The sequence below is a fragment of the Mobula birostris genome, chromosome 3, assembly GCF_030028105.1.
Source record: "Mobula birostris isolate sMobBir1 chromosome 3, sMobBir1.hap1, whole genome shotgun sequence".
Lineage (NCBI taxonomy): Eukaryota > Metazoa > Chordata > Chondrichthyes > Myliobatiformes > Myliobatidae > Mobula > Mobula birostris.
In genome coordinates, this window is record NC_092372.1 from 135455169 (window position 1) to 135482214 (window position 27046).

A 27046-nucleotide genomic window follows, 5' to 3' on the forward strand; every position below is an offset into this window, starting at 1 on the left:
TGTGTGCTCACAGAGCAGCTGCACTAGTTGAAATAATGCCTGTTGATTCAACAATGAAGCATTTTTGTTGAGCCAAACTTGAACAGTAACATAAGTACTTATACATACTGTACTCTTTATAGATTAGTGTATGAGTTGGTTATGTGTACAAGTGTATCAGTCACCAGATGCTAGAAGTCTAGAGAACACTTCGTTTTTCCTTGTAAATTCGGACTCCCTATTTAACAACAGAAAATATGTAGTGCTAATTGATGAATTTTCAGGTCATGTGCATTACTATTAAGCTTAAGTAAAACAAGGTTTATTTGTCAGGAGTTTGGTTGGCCTTTTTGGAATATGCTTTTCCGACTGATCTGTTAGCTCTTTGTGGCAGTAATTGAATTGGACAATGTCCTCTATTCTGAATATCATTCTTCCTTTATATGTTTACATTTCTGTTCATTTTTCACCATCTGTTATTTTCACATCTCCATATCTTCAAGGTGGTTTAACTTTACTGTGAGGGAAAGCTACTTTATAGTTTTTCAATTGATGTTAATTTGATTACAGAATATAAAGTCCTCTGTAGGCAACAGAATTTTTTTTATATAGTTTCATGGAAAAAGTTAGTGGGTTGCATGCATAATGAGTTGCCAGATATTTTCAAAGGTAACAGCTGTTTTCCATTGTCAATGTAAATTAAATACCAAGGAGTTTAAATATTTTGTTTCTATCCACATGGCAAACAGGCTGGTAGCAGTTTTTTCGTAGTGCTCATTTTGACTTGCACTGCTCAGATATTTAATTCAAGCCCTGCTCACCAGGCATTAAAGTAAACTATAGTTTTTCGCCAAAAATGTAGGTTTGGGACAATATCTGTGTGCTTTAAGTGATGTTGAAACAGTCATGTTTTTTCTTTGCATTTCTAATGCAAGAACAGCCTAAAATGTTTTTTTTCCTCAGACAATTGAATTTGCTTTTGAGTCATGTGTATGTTAAAGCCAATACTTGTTAGATTCTGTTATTATTTCAAGTCATCTAATCACAGTAAATATACAAGGTGATACTTGTCCACTGTATGCATAGCAATTGAGTAAGAGCTATCCAGCCTATTCCTAATTTCCACACTTATCTACCTAGTCCTATATGTAGCTCAAGTATGGATTCTAGTACCCTTTAAGCGCGATGGTTTCTTGTTCTACAGATCTTTATAAGTACATTCAAACTCCCATTACCCTCGAGGTGAAAATATATTGTCCATTACACCTTAAGACATTGGATCAGAATTAGGCCATTTGGTCCATAGTCTTCCTGTCATTCCATCATGGCCGAGTTATTATCCTTCTCAGCCTCACTCTACTGCCATCTCCCTGTAACCTTTGACACCCTGAAAAATCAAGAGCCTATCAACATCTGTTTTAAATATATTCAATGACTGGACCTCTATAGCCACCTGTAGCAATGAATTTCACAGATTCAGTACCCTCTGACAAAAGAAGTTCCTCCTAATCTCTGTTCTAAATGGACATCCCTCTATTCTGAGGGTGCATCCTCTGGTCTTAAATTCTTCCACTATAGGAAACATCTTCTCCACATTCACTCCATCTAGGCCTTTCAATATTTAACAGGTTTCAATGAGATTACCCCCTGCCCCCCAAAATCTTCAAAACTCCAGTAAATACAGGCCCAGAGCCATCAAATGCTTTTCATACATTAACCCTTTCATTCGCAAAATCATTTTTATGAACCTGTTCTGGACCCTCTCCGATGCCAGCACATCTTTTCTTAGGTAAAGGGCCCAGAACTTCTCATGTACTCCAAGTGTGGTTGACTAAAGCCTTATAAAGCCTCAGCATTACATCCTTGTTCTTGTATTCCAGTCCTCTGGAAATGAATGCTACCATTACTTGTGCATTCCTTACCACTGACTGAACCTACAAGGTAACCTTTAGGGAATACAGGTTTCCCCCGCCATCCGAAGGTACAGTGTTCCTATGAAATGGTTCGTAAGCCGGAATGTTGTAAAGCGAAGAAGCAATTACCATTTATTTAAATGGGAAAATTTTGTGAGCGTTCGCAGACGCAAAAATAACCTACCAAATCATACCAAATAACACATAAAACGAAAAATAACAGTAACGTATAGTAAAAGCAGGAATGATATGATAAATACACAGCCTATATAAAGTAGAAATACTTTTCCACAATCATTGCCTGCACTGTACTCTGTAGTGAAAATCTGACGCAAGCGCCGTCGGCAAAAACACGTCGCAAGCGCTCTCAGCAGAAAATCTCACGCAAGCGCTGTTGGCAAAAACACTGTCCAGTAACCTTTAAGCTAAGAAGCTGCCAAATCATACCAAATAACACGTAAAAATACACAGCCTATATAAAGTAGAAATAATGTATGTACAGTGTAGTAGTATCACTTACGGGAATTGGGAAGACAGCGCCGAGTACACTGATGATGGTGTGTTAGGCTGAGTTGTTGGAGGATGGGGTGGTGCAGTGACCCTCACCCTCCGGGCCGCCGACCGATACGGATCTGCAAAGAATGCAGGGGTACAGTGGTAACCGGGAGGCACACAGCACATCTTTAAGAAAAAGGCCGAAATAAACATGCTAATTAATTATGTGCCGCCCGGCATGTAATTGTCGGCCCAGATCAGAGGCGATTACCGATTGTGTCGCCTCTGATCTGGGCCAACATTTACGTGTTGGCGGCACCTAATTAATTAGCTTGTTTATTTCAGCTTTTTTCTTAAAGACGTGCTGTGTGCCTCCTGGCTACCGCTGCATTCTCCGCGAATCAGTATCTGTCCGCGGCCTGGGGGTTGGGGTGGTGGGACACTGGGGTGTCACTTCATCATTGTCTGTTTCCATTAGGGTAGGCAAGTCATCTTCTTCTATGTCTGCCCGCCTCAATGTCGAAGGTGGAGGTTCATCATCTGCTGTGGCTGATGTAGAAGGCTTGAAAAACGACAGTATGCTTGACTGCTGAGCCTTGCGCATTTTGCTATCATACAGTTCTTTGTAAGCACTCAAACCATCCTGCAAATATGCCCTAAACCGACGTACCCTTTCAAAATTAAAGTCGTACTTTATCATTGCAGCGAAAATGTCACGCAGTTGCTTCACGTTCAGTTCCTGGACAACTTCACTTTCGGTCCATTCACTACTGCATTTGGTTTCGATTGTTATCCTTTCCTCTTCCAATTGCATCAGCTCTTCATCTATCAGTTCTTGGTCATGGGATGCCAAAAACTCTTCAACATCATCTTCGTCAACTTCCACAAGCCAAACTCACTTTGTCCTTGCTTCGTTCACCACGATCGAAACGCTTAATTATGTCTAGTTTTACACTAAGTGTAACACCCTTAGAGCTCTTTTAGGCTTTTCCGATACCTTAGAACTCACCTTGCTAACAGATGCTCACAGGCACGTGTTTAAGCAATGCCAGCGAGAATGCTGTTCCGAATCCGGGGGAGGAGCGGCTGCTCAGGTGCACGCTGATTTTTTTTTCGCGTGCTGCCTTTTTTTGTAACAGTGAAAACACCTTCTGTTAGCGAAAACAGGTAACTAATGTGGGTCTTTCATAACAGTGAGGTTTCTTAAAGCAAACGTTCGAAAAGCGGGGGGCACCTGTACTGCACAAGTACTCCCAACTCCCTTTGTTCCTCTGATTTTTGAATTTTCTCCCTATTGTGTATGTGGCCTGGTTACACAACAATGCTATTAATTAAAAAACGCTGGATATGTGAGCTAAGGTTCATGGTTCTTTACTGGCAGAAACCGAACTCGGCACACACGTACAGATCAACACGTGCCTAATAGCGCATGCAATGACGTGTTACTAAAACATAAAGTAGTCCCTTATTATAATGTAGGCTATACGGTACACTCCTCCCCTTTTATTTTAATTGTGTATCAACTTTTTTTTACTGGGGCAGTATGATAAACAAATATGTTTATCCTTAACATACAAACGCCTACTATTTGTTTACTTAGTAACTTAATATCAAATTATAACAAAGTTACATAATAATATCAAAGTATAACAAGCCTTTTTTTTTTACTTTTGGTCTAAGATCCATTTATAATTCAAGTCTCTGGGAAGGGGTGGGGAGATTCTCTAGATTGTCCGGCACTGAAGCAAATCGGTCTTCACTCTATTGTCTGGAATAAATTAAACAATCCACAAATTGGCAGGTTCCAATCATAAAGAGTAGTCACCTCCAACTTGGAAAGATGACGAAAGCAAAGTGAAATCCGCAAAAAGGTGAATGTTATTCTTAAAAATATGTACAATCATCAAAACTGAGGTGACATTGGAAAGTGTCTTCAAATAGCATGTTCTTCAGTCTGTCAATAAACTTGCTTGTTTTAGTACCAATTTCCATATAAAAGTCATGAAAAGTTGACCTCTGAGCACGGAGTTAAGAAGATGTGCGCCTCCAACTTGCTAACAGCTCTAGGCAGCAGATCGCCTCCGTATAATGAAGTCTCCTTTGTGCAGCTGTCCTAGATATATACGTATTTTTGTGCTATCACTTGTCTTCCTTACCCATATCTCATTTGTTCCAACTGAGCTAATTGCACAGCCAATCTTCATATTCTCCTTAGATTCCAAATAGATAGCCTGACCTTTTAGAGCCTGACATCTCTTATCATAATTTAACTTTCCATCTTCTATTCATGCTTCATATCTTTGTGCTGGTGATTCAGCAGGAGTGCTGGGAAGATACTCAGGAGAAGACTGAGATTTTGGTCTTTTCAGAGATTTAAGCTTATTGAGAGTTCACATATCTTCCATTATCTGTTCATCTGTTAACAAGTAATTTAACTGTGCAGATGCAGGTTTTCGTCTTTTGTCTGTAATTGGAACAGGGTCATTAGGTCTCCTCCTTAGTTTCCTAGTCATTACTGGCTTTACCTCCATAGAATCTCCTGTGAGTTCCATTGTTAGCCTTTCATTCTCAATCATCTTTTTCTTTTCTTCTAACTCAATCTTTTTATCTTTAAATTCCTTCATTGCAGCTTTCTTCTCTTTAATATAATTCCTTTTCACTTGTTCTGTTTCCAGTTGCAGAAAAAAGCTCTGCATTTCGTATTCTTTCCTTGTATTGTTGATCTAGTTTCTTCATCCTTTTCTGTTATTCCTCAAAGTGCCTTCCTGTAACTGCTGTAGCTGTCTTTTGAGAGATGCCAATTTCTCCTGGTACATCTGATCTCTTACTTCCAGGTAGTCTTCATCATCCTGCTTATTGGCAATATCTGTCTCCCTTGTATTCTCTGTATTTTCATCCGAGTCACAGCCACGGATACTGCGTTGGTCCTCATCGTCGACGCTGTCTAGCTCCTCCTCGTCATTGTGATAGTCAACAATGGGTGAGAGGAGAGCTGCGGACATCTTCCCCGCCGAGCTGCCCTCCTTTGTTGATACATCTAGTGCCTTGATAGTGTGCCAATCCAACTGGATTTTCCTGAGTCATTCACGTCCCAGAAACAGTGGTCCTCCATTTTTCAGTACATAGAGGTTCAGCTGCTGTGTTTTGTCTCTGTAGGTCACTGTCACTTTAATTTTACCTTTTACTTTCTGTCCTGCGTAAGTCTTTAGCAGTAGTTCAGTTCCTTTCAGAGGTATGTGAACAAACAGTCATTTGTAGTCGTGTTCTGAGATCACCGTTAAAGCTGAGCCTGTGTCCAACTCCATTTTCAGTCTCACGGCTGCCACTTGTGGAGTGATCCTTATTACTCTTCAATCATCTGTCTCTTTCACGCTGTGAAGTTGCAGACAAGACAATTCACTTTCATCTGAGTCATTTTCATCAGAACTGCTTTCTTCCATTTTGTGTACATTGTTGTGTTTTCCTTTCTGCGGTTTCTTGTTTCTCTGTATTTTGTCCTTTTTCTGCTGTTTACTAGCTTTGCATACTCTGCCAATGTGGCCCTGTTTGCCACAGTTTCTGCATTCTTTGTCTTTAAACCAACAGCGATCAGGGTCATGTGACATGTTCCCATAACGGTAACATTTCTTTCCTTCATTTCTGTTCAGTGACATTTTATTTGTAGCATATTCAGAGATTTTTATTGTATCTCTGAAGCATCCCTTACTGCGCCTTCTCTAATGTAAGGTCTTTTTCACCCAGGAGCTTCTTCTCTGTGGTTTCACAGTGCATGCCACACACTAACCTGCCCTTCAATACGTCTGATAGACCAGCTCCAAATATTTTTTTTTAGATTATGAAGACATGCAGTCCTCTTTTATTGTCATTTAGTAGTGCATGCATTAAGAAATGATACAATATTTCCTCCGGTGTGATATCACAAAACACAGGACAGACCAAGACTGAAAAAACTAACAAAACCACATAATTATAACATATAGTTACAACAGTGCAACAATACCGTAGCTTGATGAAGAAGTCCATGAGCACAGTAAAAAGTTAAAAGTCTCTCAAATGTCCCACATCTCACGCAGACGGGAGAAGGAAGAAAAACTCTTCCTGCCATACATCACAGTCCGACTCTGAGTCATCCGAAAACTTCGAGGCTCCGATCAGCTCTCCAACTCCGCGTACTGAGCGCCATCTCTATCCGAATGATTCGACCTCAATCTCGGTCGCCAACAGCAGGCAAAGCTGAGGATTTTGAGGCCTTCCCTCTGAAAGGTTCTGGATCGCGCAGTAACAACAGCAGCAAACTAGCGTTTCAGAAATTTCTCCAGATGTTCCTCTGTGCTTTCACGTCCGTCTCCATCAAATCAGAATTGTCCACGGCCCCTATTTAACTGATACAATATCATTTTTCACTGGAGGGCAGCGTGCTTCTCTCTCTCCTCCTGCAATATTGACAATGTTCTGATAATTAGCGCAATTCAGCACAATATTCAGAAATGCTTTCATTTTTGCTCTGATTCCATTTGTGAAATTTAAATCTTTCAGCAATGACAGTGGTTTGGGATTTAAAAGCTGTTAGAGAGTGTCTACTATTTCTTGAACGTTTTGTCAGCTGGCTTTTCAGGGGTTAACAAACTCCATAGCAGCCCGTATGTTTTTGCTCCTATAATACTGAGTAAGACGCTGGCTTTCTTTTCATCATTAACACCATTAGTCTCACAAATAACTCCTCTCTCTCAATGTAAGTTGCCCAGTCTTTAATGCCACTATCAAATGCTGTAATGATTCCAATCATCGCCATCTTTGTTATGTTAATTTAGGCCCGTTTCCCCCTTGTTTTCTTTTTGATGCGTGTGTCCTTTTTGCTAGCACCACGAGCGCACTCCGTTTAGATGCATGTGTCGCTCCTTTTTATCTCCCTTCTTTCTTTTCTTTTTAAATCTTTTTGGTTTTCAAAATTATAATCTCAATAACAAAGTTCGTATAAAGAGATTGGAATAATCTTAATCAGCATATACAAAAAAGATTTTAAGTAACATAGATATAATAGACTTCCAAACTCATAATGAAATTAGTCATAAAAAAGAAATAAAAAGAAAAAATATATAAACAAAAAAAATCCCCAAAAGAAAAAGAAAAAAAAACCCAAAAAAAGAACAAAACAGAGCTAGACCAATATCTTGTATCAGACACGTTCAGTAATGTTGTCAACTCTGCTCCTCTAATCATATAATTTAAGTTTAAAAAAAAAAGATTTGGAAAGGTCAGATTACATCATATGAAAATGTTGCATAAAAGGTTTCCGAGTTTCTTCAAATTTAACCGAAGGGTCAAAAATATCACTTCTAATTTTTTCTAAATTTAAACTTAATATAGTTCGAGAAAACCATTGGAATGTAGTTGGAGGATTGATTTCCCTCCAATTCAACAAAATAGATCTTCTCGCCATTAAAGTGACAAATGCTATCATCCAACAGGGTGAAGAAGACAAAGATCTATGTTCTACCATTGGCAATCCAAAAATTGCCATAATAGGATGGGGTTTTAAATCAAAGCATAGAACTGTTGAAATAATATCAAAAATGTCTTTCCAATATTTTTCCAAAAGAGGACAAAACCAAAACATATGAGTTAAAGAAGCCACCTCAGTGTGACATCTATCACAAGTAGGGTTTATATGGGAATAAATATGAGCTAGTCTATCTTTGGACATATGGGCTCTGTGTACTACTTTAAATTGTATTAATGTATGTTTAGCACATATAGAAGAAGTACTAACTAATTGAAAAATTTTATCCCATTTCTCTATAGGTAGACAAAGTTGAAGTTCCCTTTCCCATTCATTTTTAATTTTATCACATATATCTGGCTGTAATTTCATAATTATATCATAAATCATTGGTATTAATCCCTCCTGCAAAGGGTTTAAACCTAAAATTTTATCAATAATGCAAGTAGGATTTAAAATCGGAAAGGTAGGCAACGTAGTATATAAAAAATTTCTAAATAAATATCTTAAAAAAAATGGAATCTGGGCAAATCAAATTTCTCAGATAACTGCTCAAAAGACACATAACAGTTATCCAGAAATAAATCACGAAAACATATTATACCTTTCGTTTTCCATATCAAAAAGGCTTGGTCCATTACCGAGGGTTGAAAAAAGAAATTAGATATAATAGGACTTGATAACATAAATCCATTCAGGCCAAACAATTTACGAAATTGAAACCATATTCGCAATGTATGTTTAACTATAGGGTTAAACATTTGTTTATTCAATTTACATAGTACAAAAGGCAGTGAAGTTCCGAAAATGGAAGCTAAAGAAAACCCTAGTACAGAGTGGCCTTCAAGGTTTACCCAATATGGGCTTGGAGTTGTATTCCAGTCTTGCGTCCAAAATATTAAATATCGAATATTAATTGCCCAATAATAAAATCTTAGGTTAGGCAATGCCAAACCACCCTCTTTCTTAGAATTCTGAAGTATTTTTTTTTATTTTGCCATATATAAGAGGAAATTTTAGAACCAATAGTATCAAAAAAAGATTTAAGAATGAAAATTGGTATCATTTGAAATAAATATAAAAATTTAGGTAACATAATCATTTTAATAGCATTGATTCAGCCAATCAATGATAGAGACAATGGGGACTACTTAGTAATCAATTGTTTAACCTGATCAATTAATGGCAAAAGGTTAAAATTGAATAGATCCTTATGTCTCTTTGTAATTTTAACTCCTAAATAAGTAAAATAGTCATTAGTCACTCTAAATGGAGATTTCTATAAGTGGGAACCTGCATGTTTAATGGAAAAAGTTCACTCTTACCGAAGTTCAGTTTATAACCAGAAAAACTACTAAACTGGGCAAGCAAAGTTAATACTGCCGGAATAGATTTTCCTGGGTTAGAAATATATAATAGTAGATCATTTGCATATAGTGATAATTTATGAGTCTCATTTCCATGGGTAATGCCAAATATATTAGGGGAGTCATGATTGGCAATAGCTAGCGGTTCCAAGGCAATAGCAAATAGTAGTGGACTAAGAGGACAGCCCTGCCTAGTACCACGGAATAGATGAAAAAGAGGTGATCTTTGATTGTTAGTAAATACCGAAGCCAAAGGGGTAAGATGTATCAGTTTAATCCAAGATATAAATATCGAACTAAAATTAAATTTCTCAAGGGTGTTAAATAAATATGTCCATTCAACTCTGTCAAAAGCTTTCTCAGCATCCAATGAAATAACACATTCTGAAATTTTGGGTGAAGGCGTATAAACAATATTAATCTAATATTAAAAAAAATAACGATTTTTAATAAATCCAGTCTGATCAGCAGAAATAATTTGAGGTAATACATTCTGCAATCTCATTGCCAATATTTAGAAAAAATCTTAGAATCCACATTCAGCAAAGATATAGGCCTATAAGATGCACATTCAGTAGGGTCCTTATCTTTTTTAAGAATTAGGGAAATGGAAGCTCGATAAAAAGATTGTGGTGATTTACCTATAGATACTGCATCCCTAAAAACACTACATAGCCAAGGAGTCAGTGTAGTAGAGAAACATTTTAAAAATTCCACTGTAAATCCATCTGGGCCAGGTGCTTTACCTGAGTTCATCGAAAAAATAGCGTTCTTTATTTCTTCTACTGTAATAGGTACATCTAGTTTTGAACATTCATTAGATGATAAGTTTGGAATATTCAATTTCTTTAAAAATTCATACATTATAGTAGAGTCATCAGGAAATTCTGATTGATATAAGGAGGTATAGAATTCTTGAAAAGATTTATTAATCTCGTCATGGTCAACTGTTAAAGTGCCATCTTTTTACGAATCTTAAGAATCTGTCGTTTAACCGACGCCGATTTCAATTGATTAGCTAAAAGTTTCCCAGTTTTATCGCCATGTATTTAAAATTGACTCTTAGTTTTGGTTAATTGACTTTCAATTGAAGATGATAATAAGAGATTATGTTCCATTTGAAGTTCAACTCTCTGTTTATAAAGTTCCTGATTAGGAGCTATAGAATATTTCTTATCAACTTCTTTAATCTTGTCAACCAGTTTAAGTATTTCCATATTAGTTTGCTTTTTTAGTCCGACAGTACATGAAATAATTTGTCCACGAATATATTCTTTAAAAGTATCCCAGAGTGTCCCGTTGGAAGTATCCTCTGTGGAATTCATTGTAAAGAAAAACTTAATCTGTTCCTCAATAAACCTAACAAAATCTGAATCTTGAAGCAAAGTGGTATTAAATCGCCATTGTCTAGAATTAATAAATGTATCCCTTAAGTTAATAAATAATTTCAACGGTGCATGGTCAGAAATAATAATAGAATCATATTCGCAACCAGTAACAAGAGGGATTAATTGAGAGTCGATTTAAAAAAAAATAGTCAGTTCTTGAATAGTGTTGATATACATGTGAAAAAAATGAGGGGTTTTTCTCATTCGGATGTAATAATTTCCAAATTTCTGAGATTCCAGAGTCGGTCATAAAAGAGTTAATAAGGGTGGCTGATTTGTTCGGAAGTACTTGATTAAACTTGGATCTATCCATCAAAGGATTTAAACAACAATTGAAATCTCCACCCATAATCAGCACATAGTCATTTAAGTTAGGAAGAGATATGAAGAGATTCTTAAAAAAATCAGGAGAGTCAATATTTGGAGCATAAACATTAAGCATAGCAACTTTTTTGTTAAGTAGCAAACCAGTAATCAACAAAGATCTGCCATTAGAATCTGAAATCGTCTCATAGCGCAGAAATGAAATTGACGGATCTATAAAAATAGAAGTGCCTTTTACTTTAACCTGTGAATTCAAGCGGTACTGTTGGCCCTTCCAGAATCTAAAAAAATGCTGATTATCCTCTTTCCGGACATGAGTTTCTTGTACAAAAATAATATGATCATTCATCCTATGGAATACTTTAAAAATTTTCTTCCGTTTAATCAGGTGGTTTAAGCCATTTGTATTCCAAGAAACCAAATTGATAGTCTTATCCATCGTAATGAGCTCGAGTATAAGGTATGTAAAGGGTTAACCAGAGTACAGACTCATGACCCCAGAAGAGGAAAAAAAGGTCCAAAGAGGAACTGGAAGTCACGACATTTCAGACATTTTGGTAGTTTCAGGTCAGGCCGTTTAAAAAGCAAAAATGAAATAAAAATAAGAACAAAATACCACCCACCTCCCACAAAAACCTAGAAAGAAGCCAGACAGTGGCCAATGCTAAATCTAAAGCTAATCCTAACCCCATCTTTCCAGAAGGCAACCCAAAAGAAATATGTTTATCAAAAAAGATACCACCCATATTAAAAAAAGTAAAAACTAGCTATAACAGTAAGAAACATCTTACAACGTTTATAAGCATCAAATAGTTCCTTCCTACTCATATTTCGGAGAACATCAAACGTTAGATCGTATTACTATATTAATTTTTCATATATAAATGACCGGAAGTGACGTTAGAGACAGAGGATTCTGAAAAGAAGAAGAAAACAATCCATTTTAAAATATAATACTCCAGTAACATTTCAGAAAGAAAACAAGCATTAAAATTGTAACTAAATAACTTTCAAAAGGTATTAAGAGTAAGATATACAAGATCACTAACAGAAAAGCATAATATCATTTAACAATATAAAGCGAACCTACACTGCAAGATCAAGGGGAAAAAACCCTCGAACTATACAAATCAAAGACGAGAGAGAAAACGAAATGATACATTAATTAATCCTCCGCAGAGGGAGGCAGATCATCGAAATAACTTCAGGCTTCCATCGGATTTTTAAACAGGCTACGCGAGTTGTCCGGCATAACCACTGTCAGATGGGCTGGAAACAATAACGCTATTTTATAGCCCCGATGATAAAGTTCTGCCATCTGTGGTTTAAAAGCCATCCGTTTTTTCAGTACGTCTTGGCTGTAGTCCTCAACAATTCTGAACTTGAATTCTTGAAATTCGATCATACCTTTCTCCCGAGCAGCTCGAATAACTCATTCCTTATCATGGACATAATGAAACCAAATAATGGTCGGTCTCGGTCTGGCCAAGTTCTCCGGATTAAAACGAAATGAACGATGTGCACGATCTATTAGTGGGGGCTCCTCCAATATATCGGTGCCAAACACATCCATAAGCAATTTAGAAAAATATTTGGTAGGATCTCCCGTCTCAGCATCTTCAGGAAAACCGATTATTCGCAAATTCTGTCGTCAGGAGTGATTTTCAAGATCGATAGTTTTAGCTTGATAACGTTCCAATTGCTGAGTTACTGAAGTTAAACTTCCTTCAAGAGCTTCAATTTTTTTTTTATCTCTTTTGCGGCCATCTTCATCTAGTTCCGAGATTCTGACTTGACGTTGATTAATTTCACGTCTGAATATTCTTGATTCTTCTTTCATCGACTTCAACACTTCTTCAATTGCAGTGAGTCTTCGATTAACTGTATCTTCTAGAAGTTTCTTCATTAGTTCCATAGTTATCGGATCTTCCTTCGATGTTCCAGAATCACCATTTTTTTTCCCATTCCTGCCGGAACCTTTGCCTTCTTTAACTTCTCGTGCTCTGGTATTCATTTTCAGTAAGTAAAAGCCATAGTTCAATGATATAAATGCGATATAAATCGATTATTGTAGGTATAGATAAAGTGATTAAGAGTGGTTACATGTAAGAGAGTAAAGGGTACGGAGTGATGCCAAAATACAGCTCACTCCATGGGTCCCCTGCTGGAAAGTCCATCTCCCTTCCGAGATAGGCAGACCCTCAGCCCCGGTGGTCTCGGCGGGACGTGCTGCGGCTCCGACTGTATTTCTTGGTCTCCCAATGTTCCCAACTCCAGCTGTGCTCCCGCTTGCTTTCAGACTCGCAGCTTCGCTCTGCCTCCTTCTCCCGCTCCTTGGCTTGTTCCTTGCGCTCTTCCTCCGGGTGTCATTATCAACTAAAACCCAGCGTTCCGATAAGATGTAGGTTCATTAACCTCGTCGCCAATTTGTTGTGTATGTGGCCTGGTTACACATCAATGCTATTAATAAAAACGCTGGAGACTGGAGCTAAGGTTCATGGTTCTTTACTGGCAGAAACCGAACTCGACACACACGTACAGATCAATATGCACCTAATAGCACATGCAACCACGTGTTACTAATACATGAAGTGGTACCTTATTCTACTGTAGGCTATACGGTATACTCCCCTTTTAGAAAATATACCTTCACTCCTACCAAAGTGAATGACCATGCACTTAGTTACTCTATATTACATTTGCCACTTCCTTGCTCATTCTCCCAATCTAAATCCTTCTGCAGACTCTGCTTTCTCAACACTACCTGCCCCTCTACCTACCTTTGTATTGTCTGCAAACTTGGCCAGAAAACCATCAATTCCATCATCTAAGTCATCAATATACAATTTGAAAAGAAGCGGCTCCAACACAGACTCCTGCGGAACACCACTAGTCACCAGCAACCAACCAGGAAAGTTCCCACTCCTTGCCTCCTACCAATCAGCCAATCTTCTTTCCATGTTAGTAACTTTTCTGTAATACCTTGGGCTCTTATCTTGGTAAATAGCCTTATGTGCAGCACCTTGTCAAAGGCCTTCTGAAAATCTAAGTAAACAACATTCACTGACTCTCTTTTGTCTATCCTGCCTGTTACTTCCTCAGATTTCTATCAGGCAACATTTCCCCTTAAGGAAACCATGCTGACTTCGGCCTATTTTATCATGCACTTCCAAATACCCTGAAACCTTATCCTTAATAATGGACTCCAAGATATTCTCTGAAGCCAGGCTAACAGGCCTGTAATTTCTTTTTTTCCTGCCTCTCTCCTTTCTTAGAGAGGAGTGAAATTTACGATTTTGCGGTCCTCCAAACCATTCCAGAGTCTAGTGATTCTTGAAAGATTGCCTCTAGAATCTGTTCAGCTATCACTTTCAGAACCCTAGAGTCTATGTAGTCCATCTGGTTGGGGTGACTTATCTATCTTCAAAACTTTCAGCTTTCCAACCACCTTCTCAGTAATAGCAACTGCATTCACTTCTGCTCCCTGACATTCTTGGATTTCTGGCATACTGCTAGTGTCTTCCAGAGCGAAGACTTGACAAAAATACCTATGGCTGATGAACTTCTTTATCATTAATTTCTACCCTTCCAGCGTTATTTTCCATCGGGACAGTATCCACTCTTGCCTCCCTTTTACTCTTTATATCTCTGAAAAACACGTTTGGTATCCTTTTTTATATTATTGACTAGCTTACCTTCACATCTCAGCTTTTTTTCTCCTTATGTTTTTGTTTCAGTTTCTTTCTTCTGGTTTTTAAAACCTACCCAATCCTCTAACTTCCCACTAATTTTTGCTATATTACAAGCATTCTCTTTTCCTTTAATGTTGCCTTCACTTCCTTTGTTACTATGGTTGCCTCATCCAACATTTAGAATAATTCTTTGTCTTTGGGATACATCTGTCCTGCGTCTTTGGAGTTGCCCCAGAAACTCCAACCATTGCAGTTCTGCGGTCATCCCTACTAGTGTCTCCTTCCAGTTATCTTTGACCAGTTCTTCCCTCATGCCTCTGTAATTCCCTTTACTCCACTATCATACTGATACAACATACTTTATCTTCTCCTCCTCAACCTGCAGGCTACATTATATCATTACCTCCTAATGATCCTTTAGCTCCCCAATCAAATCTGGTTCATTACACAACACTCAATATAAAAGTGAGCTCAACCACAAGCTGCTCTAAAAAGCCAACCTGTAGGCATTCTACAAATTCCTTCTCTTGGGATTCAGCACCAACCTGATTTTCCCAATCTCCCTGTAGATTGAAATCCCCAACGACTGTGGTAACATTGCCATGTTTACATGCTTTTTTTTAATCTCTGGTAATTTGTATACCACATCCTGGCTGTAGTTCCGAGGCTTGCATCGCACTCCCACCAGGCTCTTTTTACCCTGGTAGTTTGTTAACTACCCACATCTTCTCATCCTACCTCACCTCTTTCCAAGGATTTAATTTCATTGTTTTACCAAATGAGCTACCCCACCCCCTCTGCATACCTGCCTATCCTTTTGATACAGTCTGTGTCCTTGGATGTTAAGCTGCCAGCTATGATCTTCTTTCAGCCACGGCTCAGTGATGCCCTCAAGGTCATACCTGTTAATCTCTAAATGCGCTACAAGGTCATCTACCTTATTTGTACACTGCATACATTCAAAGAGTCTGAGTGAAGAAGGCAAATGCAATGTTAGCTTTCATTTCAAGCGGTCTAGAATACAAGAGCAGGGATGTGATGCTGAGGCTTTATAAGGCACTGGTGAGGTCTCACCTTGAGTATTGTGAACAGTTTTGGGCTTCATCTAAGAAAAGATGTGCTGGCATTGAGGAGGGTTCAGAGAAGGTTCAGAAAAATTTTCTGGGAATGAAAGTTATCATACAAGGTATGTTTGATAGCTCTGGGTCTGTACTCACTGGAATTTAGAAGGATGAAGGGTGGATCTCATTGAAACTTTTCGACGGTTGAAAGGCCTATACAAAGTAGATGTGGAAAGGATGTTTCCCTGGTGGAGAGTCTTGGACAAGGACAGAGCCTCAGCATAGAGTGGTGTCCATTTAAAACAGATGTGAATTTATGGAATTTGTTACCACAGGCAGCAGTGGAGGCCAAGTTATTGGGTGTATTTAAGGCAGAGCTTGATAGGTTGATTGGGCGTGGTATCAAAGGTTACGGGGAGCAGGCCAGTGAGTGGGGTAGAGGAGGGCAATAAAGTGATCAGCCAGGATTGAATGGCGGAGCAGACTCGTTGGGCCAGTTGGCCTAATTCTGCCCCTATGTCTTATGGTCTGAAATATAACACCTTTAGTCCTCTATTCATCATGCTTTTTGATTTTGTCTCTATATTATACTTTAACTTATCCCACTGTCTGTTATCTGCCTGTCCTTCCTCACAGTCTCACAACACGTTGCATCTACTTGTATGCCAACTGCCCAATCCTCAGCCATATCACTGGGTGATTTCCATCTCCCTGCCATATTAGTTTAAAGCCTCCCCAACAGCTCTAGCTAGCAAACCTGCCCACAAGAACTTGGTTTCAGATGTGACCTGTCCTTTTTATACAGGTCATTACTTCCCCAGAAGAGGTCCCAATGATCCAGGAATCTGAAATCCTGCCTCCTGCACCAATTGCTCAGCCACGCATTCATCTGCCAAATCATCCTATTCTTACCCTCACTGGTGCATGGTATAGGCAGCAATCCAGAGATTATTACCCTGGAGGTCATTCTTTTCAGTTCTCTATTTAACTCCCTATATTCTCTCTCCAGGATATCCTCCTTTTGAATCCTCCATATTCTCCTATTCCATTAGATAATTTTAGTTTCAGCTATTTTACGAACACTTTTGTGATAATGGTGAATGTATCAATTTGCAAAAGGCTTTTCTACAATGAGCTTTGACATATTAAAAGCTCATCTACTGCTAACAGCTAATCTTATATTGGGTTTTAGGACTGATAGAGAAAACAGTGGTGTGCATTTGTTTATAATCCAGAAATAAAAGATGAAAGCTCATAAATTGAAGCACAATTGAAAATATTTGATATCATTTAAACGTCACTTGGAGAACTGGGAATAATGGCAACAGACATGGAATATTTCTATACTGTCTACATTCATTTGTCATTCTATAGTTATCTTCATATTGTTTTTCATGGTTTCTCCTCTCTTCTTCTGTCCTGTCCCATTTTCATGGATGTTTGTGTTTCCATTTTTCTCTCCTCTGTTTCTTTTTCATTGTGACTAGTCCATGCTGATTATGAACCATATCCTGTGGCAGGAGTATGCAATGACCATGGCAAGACCTATGCTCTGTATGCAATCACTGTTCGGAGGAGAAACGCAGATGGAAGTGAGGATGGTTGGAAGACTTATCGCCGCTACAGCGATTTCCATGACTTTCACATGCGGATAACTGAGCAGGTAAAAGTCCTGCCTGATAATTACTTTTGCTTTCTTCAGTCAGTGTATTTTTGATTCCACCATCCCATCTGCACTTATGTAATGAGATCACCAATTATGTAATATAGAAGTTTAAAGGAACCAGCTTCCCCCCCCCCTCTCATTCCACTAAGCAATGATAGATTACTATTGAAGAATTGATGAATTTTGGTCACCCTATTGTATGTGCATCTCTTTCAGAGTCATCCTACCAAACAGTTTTTTTTTCTTTCTATTTGTATGTTGTTGTCTGCTGCACCTGACTGAACTGAGCCACAGAGAAGTTGTAACTGGGACTATTAAGGACAGTAGCTTTTTCTAAGGAAAATAATTTTCACCTCTCCTGACAGTGGTTTGTACTTATTGAAAACAAAAACAATAAACTTCAGTTTCAATGGCTGTAATCATGTACTTTAACATTTTGAATACAAAGAAGGTAACTTAGCAGAAATACATGTTTACAATGGTAGCATGTCTGCTTTGAATATTCAATTCTGGTGGCTAGTCCAAAAGCTTTTGTTGGTGTTCAGTGATACGCTATTAATGATATGTTAATGAAGGAGATGGTTACTTAAAGCCATCCCTGAATGCATTCTGAAGTTTTCATTAACTGTGGTGGTGGCATCCGTTAGTCTCGTGAGACCATGGATCTGCACCTGGAATGGTTTCCAGGGCACAGGCTTGGGCAAGGTTGTATGGAAGACCGGCAGTTGCCTCTGCTGCAAGTCTCTCCTCTCCACAACACCGATGTTGTCCAAGGGAAGGGCAAGGGCCGATACAGCTTGGCACCAGTGTCGTCGCAGGAGTTGCATGAATGAGATTGAAGGCAATGTCGGACTGCCTTAGGGCCTCCAGCTCCGGATTTGTCCTCAGGATTTACTCTCGAAGCCTTTCCCATGAGTGGGTATGGCCGCAAGGCAGCGGAGGTTTGAAATCAGAGTTTTCCCTCTCTTAGATGGACTAACGAGCTTCATCTACCCGAAGCACTGGTTTTAAGGTGCCAGGACCACCTTCGCCCCTTCTCCTGTTAGTAGAAACAGTTCCATCGGGCTTAAAGGCTAAGCCAGACGAGAAGGCCAGGAGTTGAACTTGGTTGTCAGAGGCTATTTGAGGCGCATGCCATGAGGAGCACTTTTAGGTAGTGGGAGCTTGTCCCCACTACCACTCCTTGGCTTGACAACCTTGGAACCATTCACTAACTACCATTTAACCATTGTCGACTCCTGTTGCATTGTTTCAATGGGACAGAATCAGAATGTCTCATACCCCATGATTGGTTTCAATAACCTTAAGGTATAAGTTGAAGTTAAATTGTGAACAGGTTTTATTCCCTGAAGATGGGTTCAGCAGACCCGTGTGTCCTCATTTTAATTAGTATCTGATATCCATAATTTTATAACTCTGGAAAAATTATTGGCATTCCCTCATGATGGCCTCAAGTTATAAAAGTTAGAAAACGTTAAGGAGATCTGATTATGTAAATCAGCAGAAGTGCTCCAGAGATGAGGACTAGGGAGATGGTATCTGCTGTAAAGTTGTTTCGGCAGCAGGCAAATTTCAGTGGGTTGAGGTTATCTGGAAAGTTGGAGTTGTTGCATGACATAACCAGCTACTTGAGGCAATTCATGATGGTAGATGCCAGAGCCACCGCGCAGTAGTCATTGAGGTACATTATCTTGTTTTTCTTGTTTACTGGGATTATAGTGGCCGCCTTAAAGCAGGAGTGAACCGTGGCCTTGAAGCGGAGTGAGATTAGAGATGTCTACTAATGCCCTTGCCAGCTGATCTAAGGACACAGCCAGAGATACTATCCTCACCAAAACCCAATAAAAGAGGAAAATAATATTTATCAAGTTTTGTTTCTGGCTCCCCGAACAAAAAAATAATGACCTCTTTTAGACTTCCTATCTGGTTAGTTTTGTCAATCTTAGCAGTTCTTGGTCACCTGTCTCACTTCTTTACTGAATGATCTTAATAAATAACACATCTTTGGAATCCTGCAGTTTGTTAACCATGTTCATAATTAATGTTTCTGTGGTTAGCTTCAAGGAAAATTACAAACTATGCCAGATTAAGATCTAGGGTATATTTTGCTGTTGCTGTTGCAGTTTTCCTAGGCTTAAGTTCATATTTTAATCAGATTTGAGGTGTGGGGACTGTACACTATCCAGCTGGTATATGAGGTGAGGTTCTGTACCCTATCCAGGTGGTATATGAGTGTGGGACTGTACACTGTCGGTGTGGTATATGAAGTGTGGGACTATACACTATCCGGGTGGTATATGAGGTGTGGCACTGTACACTGTCAAGGTGGTATATGAGGTGTGGCACTGTACACTGTCCAGGTGGTATATGAGGTGTGGCACTGTACACTATCCAGGTGGTATATGAGGTGTGGGACTGTACACTATCCAGGTGGTATATGAGGTGTGGGACTGTACACTGTCCGGGAGGTATATGAGGTGTGGCACTGTACACTATCCAGGTGGTATATGAGGTGAGGGACAGTACACTATCCAGGTGGGATATGAGGTGACGGACTGTACACTATCTGGGTGTTATATGAAGTGTGTTACTGTACACTATCCCGGTGGTATATGAGGTTACTTTAATTTCTTGATTCTAGCATTAACTTTATTTGCAAATCTTAAAAAGGTTGTCTGTCACCACTAACACACATCAAAGTTGCTGGTGAACGCAGCAGGCCAGGCAGTATCTCTAGGAAGAGGTACAGTCGACGTTTCAGGCGGAGACCCTTCGTCAGGACTAACTGAAGGAAGAGTTAGTGAGAGATTTGAGAGGGGGAGGGGGAGATCCAAAATGATAGGAGAAGACAGGAGGGGGAGGGATGGAACCAAGAGCTGGGCAGGTGTTTGGCAAAGGGGATATGAGAGGATCATGGGACAGGAGGTCCGGGGAGAAAGACAAGGGGCGGGGGGGAACCCAGAGGATGGGCAAGGGGTATAGTCAGAGGGATAGAGGGAGAAGAAGGAGAGTGAGAGAAAGAATGTGTGTATAAAAATAAATAACGGATGCGGTACGAGGGGGAGGTGGGGCATTAGCGGAAGTTAGAGAAGTCAGTGTTCATGCCATCAGGTTGGAGGCTACCCAGACGGAATATAAGGTGTTGTTCCTCCAACCTGAGTGTGGCTTCATCTTTACAGTAGAGAAGGCCGTGGATAGACATGTCAGAATGGGAATGGGATGTGGAATTAAAATGTGTGGCCACTGGGAGATCCTGCTTTCACTGGCGGACAGAGCGTAGATGTTCAGCAAAGCGGTCTCTCAGTCTGCGTCGGGTCTCGCCAATATATAAAAGGCCACATCGGGAGCACCGGACGCAGTATATCACCCCAGCTGACTCACAGGTGAAGTGTCGCCTCACCTGGAAGGACTGTCTGGGGCCCTGAATGGTGGTAAGGACGTCACTCTTCCTTCAGTTAGTCCTGACGAAGGGTCTCAGCCTGAAACGTTGTCCAGCTCTTGGCTCCATCCCTCCCCCTCCTGTCTTCTCCTATCATTTTGGATCTACCCCTCCCCCTCCCACTTTCAGATCTCTTACTAACTCTTCCTTCAGTTAGTCCAGTCGACTGTACCTCTTCCTAGAGATGCTGCCTGGCCTGCTGCGTTCACCAGCAACCTTGATATGTGTTGCTTGAATTTCCAGCATCTGCAGAATTCCTGTGTCTGTCACCACTTCTGTTTTCTACTGGAAATTTCAGAGATTTAAAGTTTGTCTTATTTGTTCTGAGTGTGCTTGCCAGATGGTGCCTATACCTGACAAGTTAATATGAATTTCACCTGCTTTGATTGGTATACACATTAATCATTTAGCTTTTAACTGGGGATTCTGGTTGAAGTTCTGGTTAGAAGTTTAGGTTCAAAAATTCACGATTTCTGTTATTAAAATCCATTTACTACCTGTGATCAGAATATCTATGGTTGCCATTAAATTACTCCTTATTGAATGTTCAGTCAATTATGTTTCTTATTCTAAAACAAATTTGTTTTTCATTTTTATCTTTTATCTTTACCGTTAGAACACAGAGAAGGTGGCCCTTTGACTATGTCCAAACTGACCTGCTCTCCCACAGATGCTGAAAAGATAAATTGTTTTGTTATGTTAGCAGTGTAGGGGTTTAAATTTAGGTATTAAAGATTTTCTCTCTTCCTTTGTAATGACGGGCTACCTGAAGACCTATGCTATTCAACTGGTTGGAGTGTTCACTGATATCTTGAACCTCTTACTTTGTCAGTAAGAGGTACCAACGGACTTCAATTATACCAGTTCCCAAGAACGTGGTAAACTGCCTTAATGATTATCGTCAAGTTGCACTTACATCCACTCTGATAAAGTGCTTTGAAAGGTTGATGATGAAGCACATCAACTCCTTCCTGAGGAGCAACTTGGATCCACTCTAAATTTGCCTGCCATCACAACAGGTCCACAGCAGATACCATATCATTGGCTCTTCACTCAATCCTGGAACGTCTAGACAGTAAAGATGCATACATCAGGATGCTCTACATAGCTTTTCTCAACCTTTTTGCCCTGGATGAAACCCTGCATAAAAAAAGTTGTTATATCTACAGCTCATGGTATATGTATGTGATCAGTAAATTGTAGATATAATCAAAAATAGTTGTCAGTGCTTTTTTGAGTAGAGAATGAATTTTGAGGCAACCTTTTTTGAAAAAAACAGTTTAGCTTAGCTTCCCTTTCTTGAAATTAATCTCTTCCTTTCTCTTTCATAAATTTTAAAAACTCATAAGGCAAGCATAATAAATTTCTGTTAAATAACTGGCTTAAGCCAAAATGGGATTTAATTTTTCTAAAGGTAGGCTGGGCAGATTGATTTTAAATATTTACAATATGCAAATTTATTGACAATGTTGAATAGTAAAGCAACTAAAAACCATAATCTAAAGCAATATGAATAAAAATATGACCTAAGACACAATTTCATATGCTCTTCATCAGCCTACCATCCTCCCCTCCATGCAATACAGCGCTTACCAATTATCAACGGCCTCCCCTATCTCACTTCAAAATCTCAAAATGGACTCAACCAAATAAACACGACCCCACTGCAATACTGGGCTGAGAGACTTCTAATGAGATTGCTAATGGGGCTGCTCGGTCTCTGCCTACCACTGCCAGAATTAGCACCACACATTGTGCAACTTTTTTTTTAAGAAAAAGATATCTTTCTTTAAATATCTGTCATGGAACCCCAGCGACTCACAAAACACTATAGTTCTACAGAACCCTAGTTGAGAAACCCTGCTGTACACTGACAACAGCTCTGCACTCAGCACTATCATCCCCTCAAACCTAATCATGAAGCTACAAGACTGTGGCCTTGGTACCTCATTGTTTAATTGGATCTTTGATTTCCTTACTTGCAGACTCCAATCAGTTTGAATTAGCAACACCATCTCCTCCACAATCACCATTAGCATAGGTAAACCATAAGGCTGTGTGCTTGGCCCCTACTGTACAGCTCCAGTGCCATATTTAAGTTTGCTGACGACACTACTGTTGGCTGAATTGAAAGGGGAGATTGAATCCCTCCTCCTGCACGTTAAAAAAAAAAGGACAGAACTGGCACATCCACCCCCAAATCCCTCTCAACACACAAAATAACAAACAAAAATAGAGCGAGCACATCGATCCCACAAATACCTCCTCCCGCCAGAAAGACGAACAAAATCAGAGCAGGCACCTTGACCCCCAAGAATCTCCCCTCCGGCACAAAAGACTGAATAAAACAGAGCAGGCACATCGACCACACAAATACTTCCTTCCGCACAAAAAAAAGCAAACAAAAATAGAACAGGCACTTCAACCCCCCCCCCCCCCAAATCCCTCCTCCTGCACAAAAAAAAACAAACAAAACTGAATAGGCACTTCAACCCACAAATCCTTCCTCCTGCACAAAAACTGAAGAAAAGGGAACAGGCACATTGACCCCCTAAGTGCCCCTCCCCGCACAAAGAAACAAAGATCAAGCGAAAAACATAATATTAAAAAAATTATTAGATGGAAAAAAATGTCTATAGTCTGCATCCAAAACGCAGAAAACCTGGAACACACTCTCTGGATCCACCACCACCCTCTCTAGCAGATTGATCAAAAAACAGGCAGCCGGCACTCACCCAACACACTTGTCTTGATGCTTTAATCGGTGAAATGGAGTCAAACAAAGGCTTGTACCCCTGTCCTGAAGCCTTGTTGCCACAAAGTTCGCGCGTACTGCCTCTGTCTCCCGGAATCCTCTGAGACTTTAGAGCACTGAAGCATCAAAACGATCTTCAATCTTCTGCATTTGCCTTGATCTCCCTCATCACTTTAATTGGTAAAATGGAGTCGAACATCAGCTCGAACCCTTCTCGCCACATGGTTCCCGCATGCTACCTCTACCTCCAGGAATCTTCTCAGAGACTGCAGAGCACTGGAACACGTAAAATACCTTCAAACAGCAATCACAGGCTCCAGCAAGACAAAACAAATCACATCGAAGACAAAAAATGAATGTAAAAGACATAAAAGAAGTGAAATGTATGGTTTCATGATCTGTCCAGAATATGTTGACTGAAGGAGTGTTGTACGCAGGCAGCATCTAGACTGGAAGCAGTCTCAGTCTGTTACTGACTACAAGAGGAAGAAATTGGAGGTCCATGAGCAAGTCTTCATCAGGAGATCAGAGGTGGAGAGGGTCAGTAACTTTAACTTTCTCGGTGTTATTGTATCAGAGGATCTGTCCTGGGTCCAGCACGTAAGTGCCATTACAAAGATGGCACAGCAGTGCCTCTACTGTCTTAGAAGTTTGCGCAGATTCAGCATGTCATCTAAATCTTTGACAAACTTCTATAGATGTACAATGGAGAGTATACTGACTGATTGCATCACAACCTGATATGGAAACACCAATACCCTTGAAAAGAAAACCGGACAAAAAGTAGTGGATACAGCCCAGTCCATCACAGGTAAAGTCCTCTCTGCCATTGAGCATATTTACAAGTAACGCTGTTGCAGGAAGCAGCATCCATTATCAAAGACCCTTGTCATCCAAACCATGCTGTTTTCTCACTGCTACCATCAGGACCAAGGTCTGGGAATCTCAAGGCCCACATCACCCTGTTCAGGAACAGCTGTTACCCCTCAATCATCAGGCTCTTGAACCAGAGTTCACTCACCCCAACACTGAACTGATTCTATAACTTTTGGACTTACTTTTATGGACTCTATAACTCATATTCTTGACATTTATTGCTTTGTTTACTTTTTTTGTATTTGCATAATTTGTCTTCTGCAGATCGGTTGTTTGTCTTTGTGTATGTTTATTCATTGATTCTATTGCATTTCTTTATATTAACTGTGAATGTCCACAAGAAAATGAATCTTATGGTAGTATATGGTTACATATATGCAGTTCGTACTTTTGCATTTTAGTTGATTTGTATATCTGCCAGACAAGAAATTGGAGACCCAAGAGAATTGGTGCATCTTATGACAACTTTTTGGTCACTTTTGTCATATTCAGTGCTAGACTGCTCTAAAGATGACCGAAATGGCAACTTAAAAATGTGGACCATTCTGACTTTGATCAAAGTCAGTTTTTGGATTTTGGTGTTGAGTTGTTTAAAAGTTGACTGTCCTCCACAGTTGAACTCACTATCGCTGCTCAAGACGCTGTCTTAAAAATATTGCTCTTTCTACTTGATCTAGGATTTATTTTCCACCATCTCTACTTCAACTTTTGGGGATATTTATGGGCTGCTACTGTAACTGCAGCTTGCTCAAATACAGTAGCCTCAAAATTTTAAGCTCCTCTAAATGCTTGTTCACATCAGTAGAAAATGTTTCCCACATTTGTCCCATTCATAACTTAAGTATCTCTTTGGTTGCCCTATTATTTTAAATCTTTCCTGAGAAAAAGTATCAGCACTTTCTCAAAGGAAATGACCTTTCCTGCATTCCCTAGTGGTATAATGCTTTATTTTCCCTTTTCAGGAAGTCCCGAAGTGGTTTGCCGCCAGTTTTGAATTATTGTTAATATTCTATTCTGTGATGAATTGGAGCATGCATCCACAAACAGTGATCTGACTTTGACATGTCTTATTCAACGTTGCTCAAAGCATAACTAATGCTTTCTCACTATTTGGCTAGGACTAGGGATAGCTCATCCAATACAAGATGGAAGCTTTAGTCTAAGGTTTGATATCGCTCATCCACTTGCAATTGCCACTAGTGATTCCATTCACCAGTCACTTTCTTTAATCTTTTGCTCCAAATGTGCCAGAATGCTGATTTTTCTCTTCTAATCATGGAAAGGACATACACTGAAGATTTCAGGCTATCTTTACTATTAGAGAAACAAGTTCAGTTGCTTCTTATTGTATTTTGTTTTCATTGTTTACTTTTTTTTATTGACAATCTAGCATGGGTCCAATTGTTAGTAAGTATGGTTGAATTAAGTGCATAAAGGATTGGAATTAAATTGAGAACAGAAGGTCTATTGAATAGTTACTAAATAAAAGTAAGACCATAAGACATGTGAGCTGAATTAGGCTATTTGAACCATCGAGTCAGCTCCGCCATTCCATCATGGCTGATTTACTGTCCCTTTCAATGCCATTCTCTTGCCTTCTTCCAGTAACCTTTGACACCTTGACTAATCAAGAACCTATCAATTCTCTCTTTAAATATACCCAATGACTCGGCCTCCACAGTTATCTGTGGCAATTAATACATAGATTCACCACCCTCTAGCTAATGAAAATCCCTCTCATCTGCATTGTAAATAGATGTCCCTCTATTCTGAGGCTGTCCCCTCTGATTCTAGATTCCCCCACTATGGGGAAACGTCCTCTCCTCATTCACTCTATCTAGTGGTTTCAATATTCAATAGGTTTCGGTGAGATGACTCCTCCCCCTCCCCCCCCCCCATTCTTTCAAACTCCAGCGAATACAGGCCCAGAGTCACCAAACACTCCTCATACGTTAACCCTTTCATTCCCGGAATCATTCTTGTGAACCTTCTCTGGACCTTCTCCACTGCCAGCACATATTTTCTTAGATAAGGAACGCAAGTATTTGTATTTAGTCTCAAGAGGCAAAACTAAATTAATGTGTACTTGTATATGAGTTACTGTGTTTTAAAATACTTGATACTTTTGTCCCCCAGTATTTCTTGAGCAGGTTACAAAAAGCATTTGTATCTAAAACTTGTTTGTATATGTAAAGCTTGAATTTGGTCAGTATTGTTTCATTGAGATTGTGCACAGTGTAACCTAACAGCTAAATATTTAATAGATTATGACACACTCACATAACTGTTACCCATTATGAATGAATTATTAAAAAGATCAACATTGATTTGGTTTTCAATGTTTTTTATTTTAATTACCGTGCTGTTACATACTGTATATCTTTCTCTGATCCTTTTAGGATTAATATGGTTGACTTTTTTTATTTGTATTAAATTTTATCCTTGTATTTCAGCAAAGATCAGCTGCAGAATTATTTGTATCAATTCAATAATCAGCACATAAGGACAAAAAGTAAATATGCTATCGGTGGCTACATGAGCCAAGTATTGGAAGTTGAGATTAATACAGAAGGGGGAGCCTACTGGTCAAC

General features: G+C 39.3%; 1 protein-coding gene across 4 annotated transcripts in view; it reads left to right on the forward strand.

Annotated features, from left to right (window-relative positions):
* Positions 1-27046, forward strand: part of snx13 (sorting nexin 13) — a 207579-nt gene that overhangs the window by 166940 nt on the left and 13593 nt on the right. For 2 of the 4 annotated variants that reach the window (XM_072253372.1, XM_072253374.1), the window contains one exon: positions 17207-17382. The exons of 1 other annotated variant lie outside the window; for it this stretch is intronic. In XM_072253372.1, coding sequence (XP_072109473.1) covers positions 17207-17382 — 176 coding nt within the window. The remainder of the gene's footprint in view (positions 1-17206; positions 17383-27046) is intronic. One more of the 4 variants, XM_072253373.1, reaches the window with a different exon arrangement.